We start from the raw sequence: 25,543 nt of genomic DNA on the forward strand, positions 1-25,543 counted from the left end.
TTTTGTAAACGTAAAAGTGTAAACAGTTGGAACTAAATTAGAAAACAATCTTGATTGTATGCCAAAAGTTCTATTTTATTTTAAACTTTTAAAAATGAAGAATTTTATTTTATTGCAAAATAACAAAAACAATTGTTGTGAAAAAAAAATAATAATCTTTTTAATTTAAAAATTTTTTTTCGAAACATTAAAACAAACAAAATTTAAACTAAAACAAACAAAATTTAAATTATCTCCAGAAATTTTTCTAGGATTCGGAATTTGAATATAACTTTGTACCTTAATCATATTTAGGTAAATGTTGCAAAAGTTAACTACTTTTTAGTAAATTTTGACGATATAGAAATGATTTAAACAAATAACTTATTTTATTGAAAACACCAACGTACTAAAGAGTGTTTTTAACATCGCTATTTGTTTTAAAAATTTGTGAAAGTAATGTCTTTAAGAAACCCAAAAACTTTGTATAAAATTTTATTGTAATTTTTTGACTATTAAGTAATGCTATTAAAATTATACTTAAATATTTTCTTTCGTAACTTTAAATTTTATAAAAAAATGTCTTTTGAATAGTTTTAAAAATTAATATGGCTTTTTTTTTCAATTGAAAAATTCATAATCGTTACTAGAGTAATATTGATGATAGATTAAGTTAATTGACTGTTAGAGTAAACGTAAGTTTCAATAATATTTTTTTATGAAACTTAAGTTTAAAAATTTTCAGCAAAAGTTATAAAATTAATAAAAACAACGACGAAAGCAAAATATATAGCTTTGAAAACCGATGATTTTTAATAGTTTTTTAAATCTAATAGTTTACTTATTTATATTTCATTGCGAATGCCAATTTTCATCTTTCATCAATCTTAATAATGAGAAATCAAAAGTAATATTTATTTCCATGAGTAGAATTAGTGAAACACGCTTAGCGTCGAATGCTATATTGCTTAACATGAGTGCATCTCATCAATCATTATGTATGAACAGATGTATTAAAACTACAAATTGTACTTCGTATAATATTTTTAAAAACAATGAAAGTTTGTTTCGATGCCAGTTATTATCAGAAAATAAATATTCGAATTCAAATCAATTGGAAAAAAAAAATGGTTGGATCCATGCTAGTATTCAGGTTTGAAAAAGCTACATAAATAAATTTTCTTTTTTATTTTGAATTACCTTTTAAACAATTTTTTTATTAAGTTTCTTGAACGTTTTAAATAAAACCAATATAATAAAACTTTTTTAGAGCGTTTCGTGTGATAGATCACCTTGTAAAAACAATGGTTTATGCACACCAATATATGCCGAAAACCATTATGTATGTTATTGTTCCGCAGAATACTTAGGGCCATTTTGTAAGATGAATTTTTGTCATTGATATTATTGTTATTTTATTAAAGATAATAACATTTTAATGGTTGAATATAAACAACAAAATAGTTTAGATCATGACAAAACAGACCTTGCCACTGGTAAAAAACTTGAGGCAGGCTAAACTTATATTTTAAAAACGAGAAAACACTTTTTTTTTAAATAAACACGGTGAAGTTTTTATTTGTTTTTAAAATATTGACAATCAAAAAATAAATATATTTATAATTATAGTATTAACTATTTAATTAACATATTATTTGATGTAAAAAACTTAAAGTATACGTTTGTTTACGTAAACATAAATAGATATAATTGGAAAATTTAAATAAAATCTATAATTAAAAATACTTGTTATGATTTTAACTAAATTGTAAATTAACAGAATACAAGCTAGCTAAGACGTAAAAAAAAAGGGTTCGATTTATTATTTTGGAAATGATTCTTCAAAGTTTTTACCTATCGTACTGGTAGTTATAACCCTCGAACATTTTGAATGCCAAGTAACACTAATTAATGAAAATTCAGGGTTGTTACGACATAATATGTCTGGCAGATCTGTCGAAATATTTTCAGACATATTTTCTGCCGGCATAAAACATGTCCCACATATTTTCTATTGACATATTTTGACATAATTTTATGTCTGAATTATTTTCTGCGAACATAAAATATGTCAGACATATTTTCTGTTGACATATTTTGACATATTTTTATGTCTGAATTATTTTCTGCTGACACAAAATATGTCAGACATATTTTCTATCGACATATTTTGAGATATTTTTGTCTGAATTATTTTGTTCTGACATAAAATATGTAAGAGATATAAAATATGTAAGCCCTTTTTAGTGATGTATCATTTGATAGTATTGACAAAGTATTTTTAGCGATACATCATTTTATAGTATTGACAAAGTATTTTTAGTGATGTATCATTTGATAGTATTGACAAAGCATTTTTAGCGATGTATCATTTGATAGTATTGACAAAGTATTTTTAGTGATGTATCATTTGATAGTATTGACAAAGTATTTTTAGTGATGTATCATTTGATAGTATCGACTAGTATTGATGCATCATTTGATAGTATTTGATGCATCATTCGTTAGTATTTAATAGTATTGATTAGTATGGATTAGTATTGGCGATTTCCCTTATTAGAATGTAAAAACCACCTCAAGCTGAGTTTTTATTACTGAAAATGGTTTTTATTAATATGAACAAACTTAAAATTATTCTCTTGATTAAAATAATAATAAAAAAACACTTTTTCAGTTGTTTTTAATTAATAGTTGATTCATTCAATAAATTATTCTCCATTTTTTAGTTTAAATCGTAAGGAAAACGAAAAAAATAATTATTCCAATATATATTTCACTCAAAACATTTTATGCAAGTTTATGGCAGTTAATTATGCTGTTATAATGCAATTGTCAATTATTTTATTGTTAAATAAATCATAACTATTATAACTAAAGGTATATTATTCTTAATTAGTTATAAATTATTACCGGTTAGTCTTCTTAATATGAATTTAATGAGCTGAATATAACTTTTGCAAAATATTCAGCTTTTAAATTCATATTAAGAAGACTAAAAAAAAAGGTTCACAGAATTTTTGAAATTCTGTGAACCTTTTAATCATAGAATTTTTTAAATTTAATTTTTCATAATGAAATCTTTTTCAGGATCAACTAATAATTAAAAATAACTGAAAAAGTTCTTTTTTTTATTACTATTTTAATCAAAGGAATAACTTTAAGTTTAGTACTAATAAAAACCACTTTCAGTAATAAAAACTCAGCTTGAGATGGTTTTTACATTCTTATAAGAAAAAGCGCCAATACCAAACAATACTAATCAATACTATCAAATACTATCAAATGATGCATCAATACTAGTCAATATTAGTCAATACTCTGAAATGATACATCGCTAGAAAGGGCAGAAAAAGACCTTTATGAAACAACTGATGTTTGCTTATAGGGTTTAGACTAAAAGTTTTAAGAAACATAACTGATTGCAAAAGTACAACAAATTTGTTAAACTATTTTCACTTGACTCTGTAAATTAAGTTGAAATGCGCAATAAATTTGTTAGATTGATTGTTTCTTCATGAATATCAAACAGCAAATAAATCAGATATAAAATTATGTCAAATTATGTCGATAGAAAATATGTCTGACATATTTTATGTCAGCAGAAAATATTTCAGACATAAAATTATGTCAAAATATGTCGATAGAAAATATGTGGGACATATTTTATGTCGGCAGAAAATATGTCTCAGACATATTTGACAGATAACAACCCTGCTTGTAAGCATTGAGATTTTTGAACAGCTGCAAAGTAACGCAAAAATTAAGTTATTTATTAACAAATTTTGTCTATGAATAAAACATGATTAGGGTAAAATAGTACTGAATTGAAATAAATGTGCGATCATTTAAGGATTTTTCCTTTTATACGATCGTTCTACAAATGCATCATAAAAAATTTTGAACTTCCAAGTTTACCTCCTTTAGGAGATTGTTTAGCTTCAGACAATATTACACATTTTCTCCAATCTTAGCAATGAATGACAAAAAACATGTATTAAACTTCTTGATGAGGTTTATATTAAATCTATCTTGAAGTACCATAGCGGCAAAGTATTTATTAAAGCAGTTAACATACCTCATTTATTACCAGTACTGAGCTTTATGGTTGTAACATTGTTTATGTTACAACCATAAAGCTCAGTACTGGTAATAAATGAGGTGGAGCAAAATTTCTCTACAAAATTGTTGTAGAACATTTTTTTAGCACAAAATGTTACTGCACAGTTGTTGATTTTGATGTTTTTAATTGAGCAGAAAAATCTCTCGAGAAATTCTCTAATGAAAAATAATGGGGACAATGCACTGTTATTATCTGTAATGGTAACAGAGTTAAACGAAAGGTAACAGAGTCAAACAGAAGTTTTATAACTTTTTGAATATGAAAAAAAAAGTATGGTGTACTAAAGATTTATTTTATTTAACTATATCTGTTTAAATAAATATATAGACAATAACTGAGTCATAGTGAAAACTCAAGCAACATAATTTTGTATAATTGGTGGAGCATGATGGGTTGATAATATTTACGCTTGAATAATAATTGATATTACTCATTTATATAAAGCTTGAACCAAAAAAAGATTGTTAAAATGTGTAAAATAGTAGAATTTTTTTTATATCCAAAGTAAATTGAAAAGCAAAATGTTCTCACTCATTTTCAAGTGCTTTGTGACGAAACATTAGCAGCATTTAAAAATTCATTTCGACCTGCATGATATTGAAAATTATTTTAATCAACAAACTTTAGAAAGTTTATTATGTATATTTAGACATCTATTTGAAAAATTCTAATCAATCTGTTATTGCTTCTGCCGGTAATAAGGATAAAAGTAAACTTTTTGCAAATGAAAAAAATAATACAAATATAAACTACAAACACTGCTTAGTTCAAACCTGTTATGGTTTGGTTCCATTGTTAAAATATCTTTTTTACGACTCATCAGTTTGTATTTTGCTTTATGTAACTTTTCATAATAACTTTTTTATTTTTTTTTAACAAGTTCTTGAAAAAGTAGCCATAAACGATGCAAAGTTGCTAATAAAGCTTTCACGTGTTAAATAACCTTGGTTTAGACCACTATTGTCAAAAATTTAATATTTTAACCAATGAAGATATTTTTAATATTAATGACAATTTTACTGTTCTGAAAGAGTCATTAAGCCTTGCTCTTAAAATGTGTTTAGTTTGTATTTCTAGGTATATTATTTGTGAAGATGAAAATTTAAACCTTTTTTAACTACGAAACGTTTAGCAACTTTTTAAGGCGATGAAGTTTATTCCAAATGACAAAGTTTGCCAATGGTCAACTTGCTACTACATTTGTTTTCATGAAGTGTTACACTTGACGGTTCTCACTATATAACCTTCTAATTTTACATCATAATACTATTTTCTAGATATGGAAAAACATCATTGATTAGCAAAGCCAAAAGTTTCATTTAATAATTCTTGTCAATTTTATTTACCTTGTTCAACTAAGAAGTCCAACAGTTAAAATTATTGCAAGACTATCAGCACTAATCAAATAACATACACAAAGTTTTTAAAAAAATGTAAAAATTTATTTTACGTTACTTTTTATTTAAACCTTTTTTTTTTTTTTGAATGTATGAAGATAACTGTATGTCTTTTTTTTCAAACATTTTTTTTATAAAAGTATTAAACTTTTTGATAAAAGTTTAGATAAGACAAATTTCTCACAAGTTTTGCATACATTTAAGTAGAATTTAAAAAATATAATAATAATAAATTAGACTTTATTTCGAGGTTATTAATGTGCTTCCAGAAGTCCCAACAGTCTACCACAAAGCACCGCACAAATGCATTTAACTAGTTCACGCCTCCTTTCTTACCAAAACCAATGCCATTTTAAGTTGTTTCCGATGAATTACCAATGTTGCTTTATGGGCCGAGCCGGTGTCGAACCCCGAATCTCTTGCTTCGAAGCCAGAACTCTAACCACTGCGCCACGGCTACACATATAATTAAAATAATAATAATAATAAAAAAAATAGAAAATAAAAAAAACTGGTTCTGTTTGTGTTAATAAGTTTGATAGCATGATACTAATACTTCTAGACTAGAAGGTAATCGACTGTAAAGAGTGATAGCCCTCCTACATTAATAAACAAACAGCCGATTTTTAGCAGAAGAAAACTGGCCAGACTTGGTTCGAAGCCAGAACTCTAACCACTGGCCGGCATTCTGGACAAGGAAACCATTCAGCAACTTCAAAGTTATTTCTTGAGTGACTAAATAAACGTAAAAAGAGAGCTATAAATATCCTTATTTATAGAGTGTCAGAATCTAATAAATAAATAAATAAATAAATAAAGTTTTTTTTAGATAAAATAGCTAAAAATTAAACAAAAGTGTTGGAAATATTTACTAATTTGGAGTTCAAGACATATTTTTTTTAAATGTGAGACGATTAAGAAGTAAAACTTCTGGTAAGCCAGGTACATTGTTGGTTTGCTTAGCTGATTCTAATCTGCAAAACAAAATACTAATTCCATCAAAAAAATTTAAATTGCTACCAAGTTTTAAAAATTAATACATACCTCCAGAATTAACAAAGGCTGAACAAAAACAGGATTTTACACTCAAAACATAGAGAAACAAACTGAATAATGTCCTTAAGGAGAAGGATCCCTTTTGGTATGGTATCCGCGAAAATCAGATACAAAAATTTAAAAAGAAACCATTTGAAGTTAGACAGTAAGGTTAACCGTGTTATCTATGAGTGATATTGAAAAAATAAGTTGTATCTCTTTACAACAAGTTTGACGAATTTAAACTAGTTTGATTTAAACTAGTTTAAATTTAAACTAGTAGTTGCAACTTTTCATCCTAAATCAATTAGCATTACTTAAACATGATTTAAAACTACTTTTCTATGCAAATTATATGGTTATTAATAATAATATATACCTCCACCTCGACAACCATAATAATAATATTATGGTTGTCGAGGTGGAGGTGTATGTATTTATGTTGACAACAAAATTATTTCATATGAAATTAACGGTAATGCATTTACATTGAGTCAAATAGAGCATTTCTTGGCTTTTATCCAGTTTGGCAGTGATATATATTTTATTGAATGTATTTTTAGACCTTATGACTAAACGGATATAACAGATATTGAAAATGTGTTTACAATTTCAAGAGATTATGTCAACCAAAAAGATTTCAAAGATCTTAGTTGTTGATTTTAATTTTCCTGTGATAAGTTGGTCGAATGGTTCAATAAACTCAACTAAAAGATAATAAATGCAGAAGAAAAGAAAGCTTTATATAGAAAAGCACATTTCAAAGTTTTATTACAAGTGTTGACTGGCTTTAACGTTTTCATACCAAAAATGTTCGAGAAATGTATTACAAGTTAATTCATTATACTGAAAAAGCATGTAACTTATACCTATAAAACGTTCATTATCAAAGAAACTACAGCTAAACAAAGGTTCATTCATTAGAGAAAAACAGAATTTAAGGTACAGAAATTGTTCGAGTAAATAAAAAAATTCAAATCTTTGTAGCCAATATAAACAAGTATCAAAAAGCGTTTCATTTAAAATTTCCATAGCAAAACGAAAGTATGAAGTATTGATTGTGAATAAAGCTAAAAAGAACCCAAAAACTTTACACAGATGTATGAGTTCATAACAATATGTAAAAGACTTTATAAAAGTTTTACGACTACCAAATGGTGAAATAACTCAAGATCCAGAAGAGATTACTCATATACTGAACACAAATTTTCAAAATTTTCTTGTCAAAGAAAATAAAAACTGCACTCCATTTATCAAAGCAAGAATAGATGATGCCACCTTTAATTTAACTACAGAAGATATTCATTATGATGATGTTTTTCAAACAATCTTGATCAAAACATAGCATACGGAGTTGACAAGTTATAATATCACTTCCTTGTATTACTTTAAAAATACTTTTTAAGGGATAATGTTAAGAAAATAAGAAAAACATCTTTATAAAAAAATTATTATAGTTAATGAACACCATTGGTTTGTACAGGTCATGTACAATGAATCTACTTAAAACTCTGGATTATAATACAAGATATGTTGACCAAAGAATTCCTGTTGATGTAATTTTATTTGAATTTTTAAAAGCATTTGATGCAGTTCCACATTAAAGGCTTATCTCAAAACCAGAAGCATATGATATTAGTTGCTTAGTTTTTCATTGTTTTTGAGCTTTCTTTTTAAATAGAAGGTAGAGAGTTGTTTTGGAAGATGTTAAGTTTCAATTTGGTTTAAGGTGGAAGCACACACTTTATTTATTCACAAATCTCTATAATTGTCATTATTAGCTAATACAATTAAATTAAACGAAAATATCTAAAAATTCCATTTCTAAACAAAGTTTACTTTTTTTGGGTATTGTTGATAGTTACACCGACTTATTATTGACAGTTAATTTTTTTTGATCATTTTCAATTTGGAAAACTTCTTTCAGCAGAAGCAATAGTTACTTGACTTTTCAGAATGATACGTAGATCAATTTATACATTTGGGTCGTCGTCTTCCAATAAATTTGCATAAATATTACTCAGGCTATCGGGAACATTTGCACACTGACATTGAATGGCGAAGCTGAAATGCTGCATCTCCTCATAAAAGGTTATTGCTTCAAAATTAAATTTTTGTCCTGATCCTGGAGACTGTGTGATTTCTTCATACAACGATCCATTAGTCTCCCTTTGCTCATTTCTTCAAAACATGTACGTTTTGCAAATGCTCAAACTTGTCGGTACGGTTTATGTACAGTTTTTATTTATTTTATTTAAGGTGCTCCAAGAAGTCTTTCAGAAGGAAGTTCACGCCTCATTCCCTACAAATGTTATTAAACTTGCCCAGAGGTGAAGCTGAACCACGGACCTCTTGCTTCTGAGGCAAGCAAACTAACCACTGCGCTACGGTTGCTCTGTCAGGGTTAGGATTAGTTCGAATTGTTGTTTTTTTAAGAAAATTAGAGCAATTCAAAGTTTATATTTAATTTGCTGCATGTATATTGAGTGCAAAATGCAAAATAAGCTTACTTCTTTAATATATGATTTGGCTGTGTTATCAAGTACTTGGTTAAGGTTGCAACGGGCACAAAGTACATAATATGCTTGTCAATTTTCTTAAAAATTCAAAGCTCGTACTTCTTGATGTTTGTCTTTCATATTGACTCATTATCATAGCATTGTACTCTGCAGTCCAATAATTTAAACCGCTGTAAAAAGACCTTGTTGCATATTTACATGTTAAATGTTTCACGTAGTAAATAGAAAAGTTTTATAAAAAATAAAAAAAGAATAACAAGATTAAAACAAAAAAATTTACAAAAAAATTGTGTATATACAGTTAATATAATAGCAATACAGGCTTGCAGATCTTAAATAATTGAAATACAAATCATACAATTAAAATCATACATTACAAATCATATAAACTGATATATATATATATATATATATATATATATATATATATATATATATATATATATATATATATATATATATATATATATATATATATATATATATATATATATATACATACATTAGTATATTGTCAATATCAAAAACTACGTCTTTTAAAAGATATTTTATTCCACTCAAAAGAAAAATCAAAGTTATTATATGTGATTTATATGTAATTCCATTTAAAGTTATTACATGTAAATTATATGTAATTCTTTTCAAAAGAAAACTCAAAGTTATAAAAAATCAAAGACAATTACGTTCCAAAGATACGGTCCAAATTATATGGAAAATTGACAATGATTAGTTTTCGAAAATGTTTGCATTAAAAAGTATTTATTATTTATTTTGTTATAAATAAACTATGAAAAGGATATAATTTCGTTTTACATTTGTATATAAAACAAAGAATATTATATACGTTAAGTTGATATATGTTTGAAACAATCATTTTTCTTAAGAGAGGCTTTGAATGAGTTCGTCGATCACAAGAATAAAATAAATGTGCTATATGTTTCTGATGATGATGAAGAGACTCTACTTTTGTTATTACTGCCCCACGCAATATTTGCATGGTTGATATGGTAGTGAATAAGTAATTAATACAATTGTGTTAAAGTGCGCATGTTAATATAGCTTTTTTATTTGTATAATATTTCAATACTTTTTAAAATTTTGTGGCTTAAATTTTCGATGCGCTGTCTCCATGTAAGATTTTCATCAATATATATTCCTTAAAACTGTGTAGTGTTTACTCTTTTTACTTGAATGTTTTCAATAAATATAGAGGGCGTTTCATATGGTATTAGTTTTTTTTTGGGAAAATGGGTGAAAATTACAAAAATAACTGGATTCTATATCCAGTTATTTTTGTAAATATTTACTGAAAGTTTATTTACTTTGAACCAGTTGGAAATTTTTTTAAGTTCTAAGTTTATAAGTTCAAATAATAAATCAATGTTTCTGTACAATAAAAATAAATTTGTGTTGTCGGCAAACATTGTCCCAGGCTGGATGTTTTATGAAGGTCATTGACATATATATAAAAAAGAAAAGGTCCGAGTATAGAACTTTGTGGCACGCCACAAGTAATGTTAAGTAACGTTTTTGGTGATTTATTGTCAATGTGTACATATTGAGCACGATTATTTGTAATAAAGATCCTAAAATTATCACTCAAGATGTTTCAGGATCTTGAAAACTGCTTTGATTACAATCACTAAACGTTACAGAATTTTAAACATATCTGTCTTTATAAAACTGCTGTCATTGTCAAGGCTTGGAATCTCCTTCATTTTTTATTTTTTTATTTTTGATGTTATCAGATTTTCACTGCTTTTTACAATATCTGTATTTACAAAACTATTTTCAAAGTTAAGGTTTGTGATCTCCTGCAATTTGTCTGTTGCAATTGCATTCTGACTTCTCTGTGCACCATCAAATTTTAAAAAACCACTCTCTTCATCAAGAATCTGCTTCAACTAGTCTGTTAGCTATGAATCTTGATCACTTTTATAGTCAGCATTCAAATTTCTCTATAAATCAATATTAGAAGAGGTAATAAACAATTTTAAAATAGAAGTTTTCATAGGCGCTGGAACATAGGGTGCAGGATGGGCAACTGCCCACCCAACATTTCTGCACCGGGTCAGAAGGTATCTTCCCCCCCCCCCCCCCATCATCCAAAATGTCACTATCCGCGATATCAAAATAGCGATATCAAAATAGCGATAATTTTATGCACTCTGAAGAAAAAAAACATCTGCATTCTTTTGAATGCAAAAGTTTCTTTTTTTTGAAAGAACTTTAGCATTCGCTAAGAAAGTATTTTAGCTTATCAATATTTGTATTTAAGTTCCTGATGTTGATGTGTATTACCGTGAACTTTCCTATGTTAGTTTGGAGTTCAGCTTTAAAGGTTTTAATAACAAAATATGTAGAGTCGAATACTTTTATGTTATAAAAGAAAATATCGCCTTCATATAAATCAGTCGCAAAAAAATATTTTCAGTTTTGAAAACGTCAAAACGCAACTTTTGAAAGTCTATTGTTTCAAAGTCATTATCTATGACAAAAAAGAGAACTAAACTAAGATTTTTTCAATAGAATTCGATTAGTAAAAAAATTTCATTGTACAGAGTATAGAGTACAGACTCTATGAAAATGAAATAAAATTTAAAAAAGCAAAATTTGTTTTAATGTTTAATCTTGCGTAGTGATGAATTTGCTTTAGAATTACACAGGAAGACCATCGAGAAAGCTACCACGCTGAATCTCGAGCTGCCTAAGGCGCAGCGTAATTCCACAGTTAATGCTCTTGCTCGTTTCTCGCATGGAGCTCAAAGCCGTAATGTAGAACAATTAACTACAGATGTTATCTGGAAGAAACGTCTCTTCGAAGCCATTGACCACTCAGTTGCAGAACTGCAGCGCCGTTTTAACCAAGAAGGATTGCGTGAAAGTGCAAGCACAGAAGCTATTTTGATAGGTTCATGCACATCCACAAGTAATGCAGCCACACTAGCCAGCATGCCACTACAAAGTTTGCCAAATAGTGTCGATGTTCCTATGTTGCAGTTACAGCTGCAACTGCTTCCACAGTTGCTTAAGGACAAGTCACTGCCTAAAGATTTACATCAGCTAGCAGCAGCTTTAAAAGACCAAGTACCCGCAGTTTATTTGACATGGTGAAACAGGTAGTTGTGTTGTATTTATCTGTTCCAATATCCGTAGCTGATTCTGAAAGATCCTTCAGTGCATTGAGACGGCTTAATACTTGGCTGAGTCAACAATGTCACAGAGTTGCCTCACTCACCTCGCTTTAATGCACATTAACAAAGATTACCTAGACAAGGTTGACATTACAGTACTCATGGAGGAGTTTGTGGTTAAAAAAGGATTGTAAATCTGCATTTAGCAGGGTTAATTATGCCTAAAAAATTTCAGTGGGATAACGCCCCCCCCCCAAACACCTCATTCAGGTGTTGGGGGGGGGGCATTCAAATTAGTAAAACAAGATCAAATTATGGAATATAACTCAATTCAATGCAATCTTTTTTTATCTCAAATTACATGATTTTGTCTTTTTGGAAATTAATGACAACAATATCATTATTGCAAAAATACCTGCAAATAAAATAGTTAAATGTTCTTCAATGCCATATAAAACTAGATCTTTGCAAACCCATTTGATGGAACAAGGAGATGCGGGAGATGCGCAAATACAAAACGCTTTTATAACAACCAAAACGATTTGAGAAGAGTTGGAGATATCGACTTAACGTCGAGTCTTAGAAATAAAATAAAAAAAGAGCTTAACAAATTTAACAAATCCTAAAGTAAAAAGTAAAGGGAGAAATGTTTCTATCAAAGAGTTGTTTAATTTTTTATAATTCTATTTATGGATATAATTATAAAAAAATAAAACAACTCTTTGATCAGTTGCATATTCTTGGAAATATTTGCGTATTATGCAATGTATTATGCAATGTATTATGCAATGTATTATGTAATGTTATGTAATGTGACCTACTAAAAGAAGAGTTTGCATGTTAAATAAACTTCATCGACATTAATAACAGTTCAATATTTTTATACTGAATTAAAAGGAAATAAAGCTTTTATGGTTGTAACTGCACTACAAGAAAAAGCAAAAAATTGGAAAAAAGCAGTAAAGGTCTTTTTAATCTAGTAAAATATGTTCACCAAAAAAGATTAAAAAATTCTGCATCCAACATTTTAATTTTACTAAGAACATATATTAGTAGCTTCTATCAGTGTTCGCAGAGAAAGGTGCTTCTCTAAGTTGAAGAAATATATATATAAATATATATATAAATATATATATATATATATATATATTTATATATATATATATATATATATATATATATAAGTTTTTAAACAAAGATATTTAAAAGGCTAGAAGAATCAAAAGCCTCTATCAGATGATAGGCTACCTATTAAAAGCTTTCTTTCTTTTCTAGAGATGGGTACCACACACAGGGCAAAGCATAGCTAAAATGGTGCACAAATACTTTGCAAATAAATTAAAAATAGATTATAGTAAGTGTCAACGTCATTCATATGATAACGCTGCTAATATGTCTGGCAAAAAAGCAGCTGTGGCGCATTAGTTAGATTACTGGCTAGAAACCAAGAGGCCCGAGGTTCGATGCCGGCACTGGCCAGATAAGCAACAAGTAGTAATGAAAGAGTCGCGAACTTCCTAGTTAAATGCTTTTCCACGGTGCCCGTGATAAGTCGTAATGACCTGTTCCACTACCTGAACTACCTGTTTAAGGTTCAGGAACTTCTTAAGGCTGTGATTGATGGTGAGGAGGAATATAAATTCTATAAACTGTACTTTTTAGGAAAGCGCTTGTTTTATTTTTACCAGAATCTCCATTAAGTTTCATAAGTTTGTTATGAATAAAAATTATTGTAAGTCAAAGATTTAATACTTTAATATCAATGAGAGTATCATCTGTCCAAGAGGTTTAAACTGAAATATAGTTATGAGTTGTATTTCTAATTGAAACTCTTAATCATATTTCAGATTAAATCACTACGTATCAAAAAAACTATCCTTAGCACAAACGCAGAACATCTGACTTATAAAGGGCCACTAATCTTGAGATATTATGCACCTCCCGAAAAGTGCAACTTAGTTGGCGTAGTACTGTATAACTAAGTTGCTCGTACACATTTTAAATAATAATTCTTAATAAAATTTTAATCAAACAAAAAAATTTGATGATATTTTTTGTTGTCTAAAGGCTTATTTTAAAATGGTAAACACTTTAAAAAACTCAAAGTTTTTTACCTTAATAAAATCAACCTTACATACCAACTAACTTTAAGTATTTTATTAAGACAAAAGTTTGTTCGGTTATATCATTTATTTATTAATAAATTATCAGTTAATTTTTTAATTTAAATTGCTCATCACTATTTAAATTGAATAAATTTTTTTTACTTTTAGTTTAGTAAGATTACTCTTATCTTTGATTTTAAATGTTTAGGTGAAACAGAACTGCACAGGATGGTGAGTTTTTAAGATATACTTAAATGTTTAGTTATTAATATATGTTCCAGAAATCAAGTAATACACATAATCATATATATATATATATATATATATATATATATATATATATATATATATATATATATATATATATATATATATATATATATATATATATATATATATATATATATATATATTATATATATATATATGTATATATATATATATACATATACATATACATATAAACGATTTACTAAAAACCCGTTCCAAATATTGGAAAAAACGTCAAGAATAAATTTAAAAAAGCCATTGTTTTTTAAAATAACATTTTTAACTTTAAACCTTCAACTGTTTAAAGATATTTTTAAGCCATCGCACATTGATGTCATCACATCACACAGTGTTAGAAACCTCAAAAAAGTAGCCATTATTAAAAAAAAAAATTCAAAGTACTAGGTAATTTTTTCCTTTTTTTATTTTATTTATTTAGTGCTTATAATACATAGTAAGTTCTGTTATTTATGTTCATTAACAGAATCGATATTCTTAATCATCTTCAATCAATGAGATTTGCGGAAAATTTGGAACCTGGGAGTTTACGAACTTAACAAAAATAACAAAGACAATTGCCTTCAAATTGCTTCTCAACATCTTGCCCGCCATGGAGAAACATGCGGTTATAAACAATGGTTTTTGTATCCAATCGTCACGGGAGATGAAAAATGGTGTCTACACATAAATATAAAGCAAAGAAAGGAGTAGGTTGTTCCTGAAGATACGCCAAAGTCAAAAGTCAAACCTGATTTCCGTCCAAAGAAGACTATAATTTGCGTTTGGTGGTACTGGGAGAGCATGGTGTAACGGGAAATGCTTGGAAAGAATGTCACGTTTACCAAGCAGCTCTAAATATCCCAACTGCACCATGTGAAAGATGCTATGCATCTGAAAAGATCCTATTGACAAGGCCAAACCATATTCCTCCACCACAAGGCCAGGCCCCGTTTTGCACAAGTTGTCAAAACTGCACTCCAAGCGCTCGAATGGGAGGTCCTTCAACATCCGCCGTATTCTTTGAACCTTGCACCAACGGATTATCATCTTTTCTTCATCAGGCTTCTGTCAAACCGTATGAGGGGCGTTATCTTTGATAATAAAGAAGACCTTAAAGACTGGCTCGAAAACTTCTTCGTTATTAAATTTTTTAAACTTTTCCTTATTAAATCATTGGAAAAACGCATTTTTTTCAGATTTTCGCAGATTTTCGGCTATACCTAAATGCTTACCCAAAAGTGTTTGAAGTTGGCAAATAATTGCCGACCTTGCTTTTATTTTTTATGGTAAAACCTTTGTGTTGAAATATTTTTGCCGACCTGATGCCGACATCTAACAGTTCAATGAGGCCGGCAATAAACTGCCGACCTCATTTTTCCTAATTCCGAGGTTTATTGTCTCTTAATATTTCAGACGGCGTACCTTGTTCACAAAAGATAAGACTCGAGACTCTCCACATTCTCATTAATAAAAATTTCATCCACGTAAGCGGATGTTCCATTTTTTACTAAGTTGTCTAGGTCAATAAGAGTGTTTACAACGGATTTCACAACCATCGGCGCAACATTTAATCCAATATCAAGTCGTGATAAAAAATACTTTTTGTTGCAAAATACCATAGTTTGGAACGGCTAAAGGTATTTCTCAATTATCAACGGAAGATAATCCTTGCGTAGATCCATGATTGCTAGTTTGTTTCCCATTCTTCGTTCTCTTAACATATCAACGCAACCATCTGCATCACTTGTATACGTCTCAATAAAATTGTTAGATTATCTCCAATCCAATGCAGGTCAAATATTATTATTTTTATTTCTTATTATCACCGCCAAAGGAATTTTTCCTTTTGGGTGGTTCCATCACGTTTTCATCATGCTTAAGTTACCATTTTTACTTGACCTAATCCTTAAAATTTATATTTGTATTCTGCCTAAGCACATTTTAGTACCTTGTATTTATCAACTTTATTAAACGATTGTTCGCATCCGTCTCTAACTCTCCATTTTCATTTGACTTTCCATTTAATACCATTAAACACTGCTTCATGATCTTTGTTTTTAATTTCAATTTTGTTAACTTTTTTTTTTAAAAGCACCATTTCCCAACAGTTGGTTCGAAATTTCACCACTTCTGATGAAGAAATAAAAACTCCTTGCACTAACTTTATGGAACTAATTTTGAGCATCATATCAACTCCAAACAGTTGAAAATCTACCAAAATAACTTCGTAGCTTACTTTGATATCATTAACTTACATAGTTACAATTGCGGATCAAACATACTGATGAATCTTTCCTTCAAAAGTCACCACTTTTAGTGAAACAAAAATTTCTTTGCAATGTAGTGTTGCCCTCTGCAGTTGTAACATACTGATGAATTTTTGTAGCATGATGCTTAGACACAGCGCTAATAACGTTACTGTTATCTTTTCTCATGCTGTTTAAAGCAGCTCTTACTTTGGGTTGCATGGTATCGATTCGGTCCAACACTGCTCGAAATATTGATGGTAAACCTTCGCCAATCTCACAACAAACGTCAAATGCGCTGACTGTTCTGACAATTTAGCAAGATAAAGCCGATTGTTCAAATCAGCTAAATATACATAACTTTTCTCTCCGTCATATAATTTATGTTTTGTGAAAAACATATGCACTGTAAGCATCCACAGAGAATGTTGCTAATAGCAACTTCATTAGCACTCGCTAGACTTCATTTCCTTCTAGCTTATCTTTAACAGTTAAGGCGTCAAAAACCGAAAAAAGCCGTTTTTCGAAGAAGAATTGGAAAAAGTAGTTTCATTGCATTTCAGCAATCACTTTCGTTCTTTGTATTCACACAGCAGCATTTAAAGATCCATACACGTTTCAAACATATCTAATAGTTTCATGCTTGATTCCATGTCCGGCTAGTTTGTTATTATTTCGCATAGACATAACACTAAAATTAGAACTATTTTTTCTTAACTCAATGAAAACTCTTACAAATTCTACTAACAGTTTATATTATATACAAATATTAAAAATAATTTAATTGTAAACAATTTCATTGCATGCATATGTTTGAATCTTTGTGAATATTTTGCAAGCTGGAAATTTTAGATGTCAATTAATCTTAATAACAACTATCAGTTTTATAATCCGCGTAAACATATTATAAATACACTTAAACCGCACAAAAACATTTATAATAATTATCAGTTAAAAAGCCACTTCCCAGTGGGCACAGTACGTTTTTAAAACGTTCTTTGGACGTTTTTATTAGGTTTAAACCTTATAAAAGCATCTAAAAAACGTTTTAAAAACGTTTTTAAAACGTACCGTGCCCACTGGGTTAAATTACAATCAACTTTGACATAAAAAAAAAATTCTTGCATTTTACGTAGTATAATATAATTTTAAATGTAATCTGAAAACGTATTCAGAGTTCCTCAATGTGTAATGTTTTTAAAAGAACTGCAGCCGTATTCACATCCTTCCGTTAAACCCTGCAATAAGCTATCGGCTGGTTAAAAGTAAAATGGCATTTTTTAATAAAATGGCAATTTTTAATTTTAAAATAAACTCGTATTCCTATGTCTCCGTTTAGTAAAACCGCAGGAAAAAATTTTGTTATCGGAAGGCTGTTAACGCCAAAATCTAACCCTGCTCTACTCTTCTTTTAAAACTGCTATCGAAGGAATTATCTATTAAATTAAGAAAAATAAAAAATGGTATACAATTAAAACAAGCATAAAAAAATAAGTCTACTTTTACAACAAATAAGCTATAATAAATACTATAGAAAATGTATATATATATATATATATATATATATATATATATATATATATATATATATATATATATATATATATATATATATATATATGTATATATATATATATATATATATATATATATATATATATATATATATATATATATATATATATATATATATATATATATATATATATAATTAATATATAAACATCAATAAATACGAATTCTCTCAATACTAATGTTTTTATTTTTCTAAGAAATTTTCGCTAGATTATTGATACTAGCATCTTCAGCTTTAATTACAAATTATTAATTAAATTAAATTACAATCAAATGGTAACGTCACATCTTAATGGCTTCTTTAAACTTCGCTTTAATTGGGCTTTTTTAATATTACGTAGGTATAAAAAATATGGAGTCCAGAATTGCGCCTTTACATATTGACCATCATCTAAATTCATACCTCCATTTTTAGGTCCGCACTTGTTGAACTGATTTTCGATTGCCTCTCGAATTTTTCTTTGAAATTTTTTGGGTTCTACTTTTAACGTCTTTTTTTTATCCCATTTTATTCTACATGAATATTGAATTTTATGATGCCCAATTGCAGATTGTTCTAATTTTTCTTCAAAAACGTTTTTTTGGTGTTGTTTTGTTATTGTTGCTATTTTCATTTTTGTTTCGCCGATGTATTTTTTTTTTTTTTTTTTTTTTTTTGAAACAAAAATTGCGCACTATTTTGACTCAAACTAGTACGCAAGGGACAGGAAATAAGGTCAGAGATACACAAACGTTCGAAACTCCGAGTAGTCGAGATATTGAGAGTCAACTGTGCTTTAGTTGAAAAGACTAACAACTATTTTGGAATGATTGACCATTATTTTGTATATTTATTTTTATGTGGAGACCAGAAACGTCAAAATTACAATTTTTAATAAAAGGTTGTTTGATTGTCACTAAATTTAAATAAAACAAAACATCCATCGCTATCATGAACGAGACAAAATTCCTCTAAAACTTTCAATGCTTTGTGTTGATTATTGCAATATAAAATGGGAAGCCTCACTTTGAGTCCTCCTTGACGAAAATGTAATATGGAGAGTTCATAGAAAGTATCTGGAAGGCAAAATCTCAAGAACATTAGCTTGATTTATCGGTTAAAAGTTACTTTGTTTAAAACTGTTTCTCATTTATCCATTGCTAATTTAGTTATGCTTACTTTGCTTGATGAACCAATAAGAAGAAATTTTATAAACTCAAATATGCAAAAATATGCAGTCAGAATTATATTCAATATAAACCGTTTTACACACAAGGCAGTCTCGAAGAGATCTCAAAGGATGAATAGGTATGTATTTGATTTTAGCGACAAAGACATAGAAAAAAACTTTGCCGACTAAGATCTTAAATAAATAATAATAATAAAAAAATGTCCTCATTTGCTAACACTTGCTGACTATCAATAACAGATTCGAATTCGCCAACTCCAGTATCTAAATTTGCCAGTGTCTAAAATAACTTACCCTGCTATCAGTATATATTGTTAGTATCTTACCCTGCTATCAGTACGAAAGAAAGACAATAAAGAAAATAAAGAGGCTATTATGTATTCTTAAAAAAAATACTTTTTGTTTAAAATAAACCATATTCTTTTCATAAAAAGATAATGGCTTATTCAAAATCAATTGAAATCATATTTCAACTGCTTTACACAAACCCCTCACGGAGATTAACCAGTTTCCAAATTTTTAATTTTTTTAAAGAAACCGCAACAAACAAACAAACAAACAAACTTAACAAAAAATACTTTTCAAAAAATTTTAAAACGACCCGACGACTATTTAAGAAACGACTTTTTAAACATATCGCGTCAAAAATGCGTGACACGTAAATAGGGTTAAAAATGCGTGACACGTAAATAGGGTTAAAAATGCGTGACACGTAAATAGGGTTAAAATGCGTGACACGTAAATAGGGTTAAAAATGCGTGACACGTAAATAGGGTTAAAATGCGTGACACGTAAATAGGGTTAAAAATGCGTGACACGTAAATAGGGTTAAATGCGTGACACGTAAATAGGGTTAAAAATGCGTGACACGTAAATAGGGTTAAAATGCGTGACACGTAAATAGGGTTAAAAATGTGTGACACGTAAATAGGGTTAAATGCGTGACACGTAAATAGGGTTAAATGCGTGACACGTAAATAGGGTTAAATGCGTGACACGTAAATAGGGTTAAAGGAGATGACTTATATATAAGACTAGTATGTAAAATATTATTTTTATTATTATTATTATTATTTTATTATTATTGTATATATATATATATATATATATATATATATATATATATATATATATATATATATATATATATATATATATATATATATATATATATATATATATATATATATATATATATATATATATACAATAATAATAAAATAATAATAATAATAATAAAAATAATAATAATAATAAGTACAGTGTCAACTAACAAAACGATTTAAAAAAACATGTTACCTATATATTTATTACTCAAAATGTCTTGCACGTACTCCTTTGTTATCCAAATAAACAGCAACCAATATTTACTTCATTTTTTTTTTTTTACTAATTAGCCAATTATTAATATATTATTAATTAGATCTGTCTTTTTATTTATTGAATAATGTTCGTAAAACTTTTTATTTATTTATAAGGTATCATTACCTATGAAAAACTTGGGATGTTGGAAAGACACTTTAAACAGAGCCTTGACAACATTGGAGGGATCATCTATTATGCTTAATGATCTTTACCAAAGCCGTCAAAATGCTATTGAAAAATGTTTTAAAATTGCAAATCTAAAAGGGTATTCAATATTTTCAGTTCAAGGTGGTGGTTATTGTTCTGCATCCAATGATGACTCATACAAAAAATATGGATTATCAAATGTTTGTAACGGAAACGGGAAAGGTGGTTTAATGGCAAACCAAGTCTACGTAATTACTAAGAAATTGTCATTTAAGCATGCAGGTTGTTGGGCAGATCAAGAAGTTAGATCTTTAATTGCTTTAGAAAGAATAGCTTCTATTCTGGATGGTTCGTATAAAACGCGCGTAAATGCTATCAACAAATGTCACTTTGCTGCTGCTGAACGCAATTATGAAGTATTTGCACTTCAAGACGGTGGATGGTGTGCAGCAGGAAATGGTGATTCATTCAAAATCTATGGAACTTCACTTAATTGTGGAGCTGATGGAAAAGGGGGAGTTTTTGCTAACGCAGTTTATATCATTGATCGCATTTAAATATTTTTAAACAGTAAAATATTGTAACTTTAATCTTATTAGTAGTTTTACATCTTTCAATTGTGTTTTAATGTTTATTTAGTTAAAAATTCTATTAAACAACTTTAGATAATTAGAATGATCTGATAATGCAATAGTAAAATTACATATAAAATATAATAAATATTACAACCATATATTATCATAATAGTAGAGTAGATTACGTTAATACAAGCACCTTAAGCAAAACCTAGGTTAATATGAGCCTTGCTGGATCCAAAACTTTGATGAATAAGCAATTTTTAGTTAGCTTTATTTTTTCACTATGCGTGCATTTTACAATTTTATCCTTAAGATCTAATAAATATATATAAATACAATCTGACTGGGGCAAGTAGAAGACAAAATGTCTTATCATCAAACCCTTTTGTGAAATAGAGAAAAATATAATTTTGCAAGTTCTAATTTTATACAAGAGTGAAGTTAAAAAAACATAAAAAATAAATAAAGTAGTGAGAAAAAAAGTTATAAAGTTTGCAAACTTTTTTAATATATTCACTTTCAGATTTCAAAGTTGGAGCAACAGTAAGTGGTGTATACAATGGTATTATTGCCTATGCAGACGATATTTTCTTACAAAGTCCGACTCTTTCTAGTCTACAAGATTTGATCAATAAAGTTCATTCACAATGCCAACAGCTATATATTAAACTAAACACCGAAAAAACCGAGTTTATTATATCCGGTAAAAGTTCGATTACAAAAAACATAATTCAAATAAACGGCTGTTCCCAACACCTCAATAACAAACTGAAACACCTCGGATTCCATGGGATAATCAAAATTATACTCAAAATATAGCACCGCTTCAAACAAGTGTAAACGAACGTATTATTTAGTTTCAATCAATCTCCAGAGCTCTTATAAAATCTGGTATTCGTTTTTATCAACCATTAACTATAGTACATTTGTTCAAATCTCTGGCTGTGCCGAATCTACAATACAGTTTAGAAATTTGTTGCTATAATAATTCACTTCTTAATAAATTTGACGCTGTTGGAAGGTCAACGTTAAAATTCCTCTTTAATATATCAAAGTACAGCAAAAACTACCTGCATCCCTTCTTTAAAATTGATGATATATTTACCTACCTCATTCAAAACAAATTAAATCTGTTTATCAGACTACTGAACTATCAAACTTGTTTTTCCTTGATGTTGACACAAGTATCTGATGTTACTAAAGATATTTATTAACGAAGTAGTAGAAATGTGCAATCAACTTGAGCTAAAGTTCGACCATTGTTTGACGGAAGGAAAAAAAAATAACTAAGATAAATAAACAAAAATAAAAAAAGAATCTTTAAAAAATAAAAGTTTACTAATCGGTACATATACTTATCGTAATATAATAAATAACGTATTAAATAACGTAAAGATAAAAATTTACAAATTGGTACATATACTTATACATATTCATTACAATATCTATATTAATAAACATTACTAACGTATATTTATAAATGTTTAAATATTTAAAAGAGAATTTAAGAAAATTCAAAACATATTAAGATTTAAATTTTTTTATTTATATTTTTATACATAAGTACAGGGCTTTCGAGAGGGAGGGGCAAAGGGGGCAAATTAACCCGGGTGCCAAGCTTACAGGGGCGCTGTACAACTTAATGGGTCTTTTTTTTTTTACAATAAATAGAAAACATTTTAAGGGATCAAAAAATGAGAAATCTGCTTTGTTTTTGTACTTGATGTTGAAACTTTATTAGACTGAACCGGGTGGACTCCGTAAGCCCATGAACAATTGGTTATGATTGCTTGTAGTCAACTGCACGGAAGATGAAGCGCTGTGGTAATTAAAATGGTAGCTAATCAAATTCCGCTTTGAAGCAGTTGACACTGATAGCGCTGACAACTTCGTTAGGTTGTGCGTTTCATGGGTGCGCAACGAGGTTGTTGAAGAAGTTGAAGCGAACGAGAAATTTGTTAACAATATCATGATAAAAGCTCTAATTTTTCAAGTAATACTTGACTATTGAAGCAAAAGAGAGAATCACAGCGTAGCTATTTTAAGGCAAATAAGCTAACTTGCCTCTACCAGGACCCGGTCAATTATGAAGTATTTGAGTTTTAGCATCGGGTTTAGAGTAGATGGAATGCCTACATTAAACCAAATAGGAAAAAAAAAATTTCTCTCAAATTGGTGGTGAAAATGTTGAAATTTCAACTCAATACGTTGGTGAAACTTGCATGAACTTCCTAGTTAAATGCCCTTCCACATTTAACTAAGAGTTTCACGCATGGCTTTCCAAACATGCTATAAAAAAATTGGTGTTTCTCGAGTAAAACTTCCGATCTGTATAAATGCAGAAATATGAAGTTGAAACCTTTGCTTATAAACTAATTATAAATTGCAAAACAATTTAGGTGTTTCTAAAAAATGGGTTAAAAGAAATCTTCCGATGTTCAAAACCGTTCTAATGCTACTAAAAAAGCAGTGGAAAAAGCAAAAAACAAACAGACTTTAGAGAATATGCGATTTATATTTATAACACAGACCAAAGAAAATGCCTTTTCTCCAAACACTTAGTTAAGCCCTCCAGTAAGTTAACTCTTTTTTGTATCTCGTTTTATTCCTTCTAACTACCTCTGGTATTACAATCTTTGTTGTTAATACTAACATTTTTCTTCAGGGTCTCTACAATAATGAACATGGCGATAGAACCAATAAAAACCAACGAAATTTCCTCCTGCTTCAAGATCACTTACTGCGCTCAATATGTGTGATTCTAAGGACTGTGGATTAGCCAGAGCCTCAAACAATTCACCTGAAGCTGAAATAAATGAATTTCTCTAAAGTGACTCATCAGAATGAGAAGGAGAAACTTTATCTAACAGAGGAGAATGTGGTGTGGTAATAATTAATCCTGACCTGACTTGGAAATAATTTATGCTTAATAAAAGTTATAAATAACTAATAATTACGTAATGATCCCTCTAATAATTATATAAAAACCCCTTTTTGTGGCAAGTTGTTTTGAATTAAAAAGATCGAGAAGTAATTATTTTATCAGGACCCCCTTCACATTCTTTGGAGCAACACGTGGTTCTACGAAGAGAATCTTACCTTTATATGTGTTTTATGAATCTTTGCTTAATAACGAAAAAATATAAAGATATTTTTTGGTTCGGAGCTTGACCACCAAAGGTCTATTGTTTCAATTTCTCTCTCTTTTGCACGAAAGCAGTACTCAAAAGCGGGGAATCGTCCCTTCTTTATCGTAACAGAGGAGCTGAGGATCAATAAAGGAAACTCATAGATCGTGTAATGTAGTATCAATCAAGCTCATTGCACCAACACCAAAAGAATTGCACTTGTCTTACCAGCACCACTGGTATAAATTCAGAGCTCACAAAGCGAATCAATTCTGAGTAAGCTAAAGAGAAAATAATTCTTTTTTTGAATTTTGGATGTGACTCTTTTTCCTAGCTTTTAGGTATTTAGCTTTTCTAGGTAACTTACTATAAAGTTCTCTCACTATCAATTTTAATTAATTATATAATTATTTTAATAGTTTAATAATTATTATTATATAAAATTATGTTTGCAAATGAAACCACTCAAGTGAATAGGAAAAGAAATTTCTTTCCGGTATGGAGCTTATTGGTACCTCTCTTTGTTGTCTAAAAATGGGTTCATCAGAGAATGTGTTGGTATCATCCGAAGTGTAAATGTCAAAAAATTTAGGATGGTATGTACCTCACTATATTAGTTGATGGTTCCCCTATACATCTTACACTTAGCAGATAACTTTGGTTAACTGTTTTCTCCTCTACAAAATATAAACTAATTGCTGGCAATCAAAGAACGATTCTTGTTAGAAGATTTTGAGAAAAAGAAAGGAGTCAATATAGTCAAGCTTGTAATTGAT

The 25,543-nt window shown here is 28.7% G+C and overlaps 1 protein-coding gene across 1 annotated transcript; it reads left to right on the plus strand.

Moving 5' to 3' along the window:
• The first annotated feature begins 641 nt into the window (after positions 1 to 641).
• On the plus strand, positions 642 to 21,678 carry LOC105843710 (uncharacterized). Its single transcript, XM_065794067.1, has 4 exons — positions 642 to 1,132; positions 1,250 to 1,358; positions 14,498 to 14,520; positions 21,028 to 21,678. Exons 1-4 carry the CDS (start codon positions 785 to 787, stop codon positions 21,616 to 21,618), a joined length of 1,071 nt encoding a protein of 356 aa, XP_065650139.1. The 5' UTR covers positions 642 to 784; the 3' UTR covers positions 21,619 to 21,678.
• The last annotated feature ends 3,865 nt before the right edge of the window (positions 21,679 to 25,543 follow it).

The sequence above is a fragment of the Hydra vulgaris genome, chromosome 03, assembly GCF_038396675.1.
Source record: "Hydra vulgaris chromosome 03, alternate assembly HydraT2T_AEP".
Lineage (NCBI taxonomy): Eukaryota > Metazoa > Cnidaria > Hydrozoa > Anthoathecata > Hydridae > Hydra > Hydra vulgaris.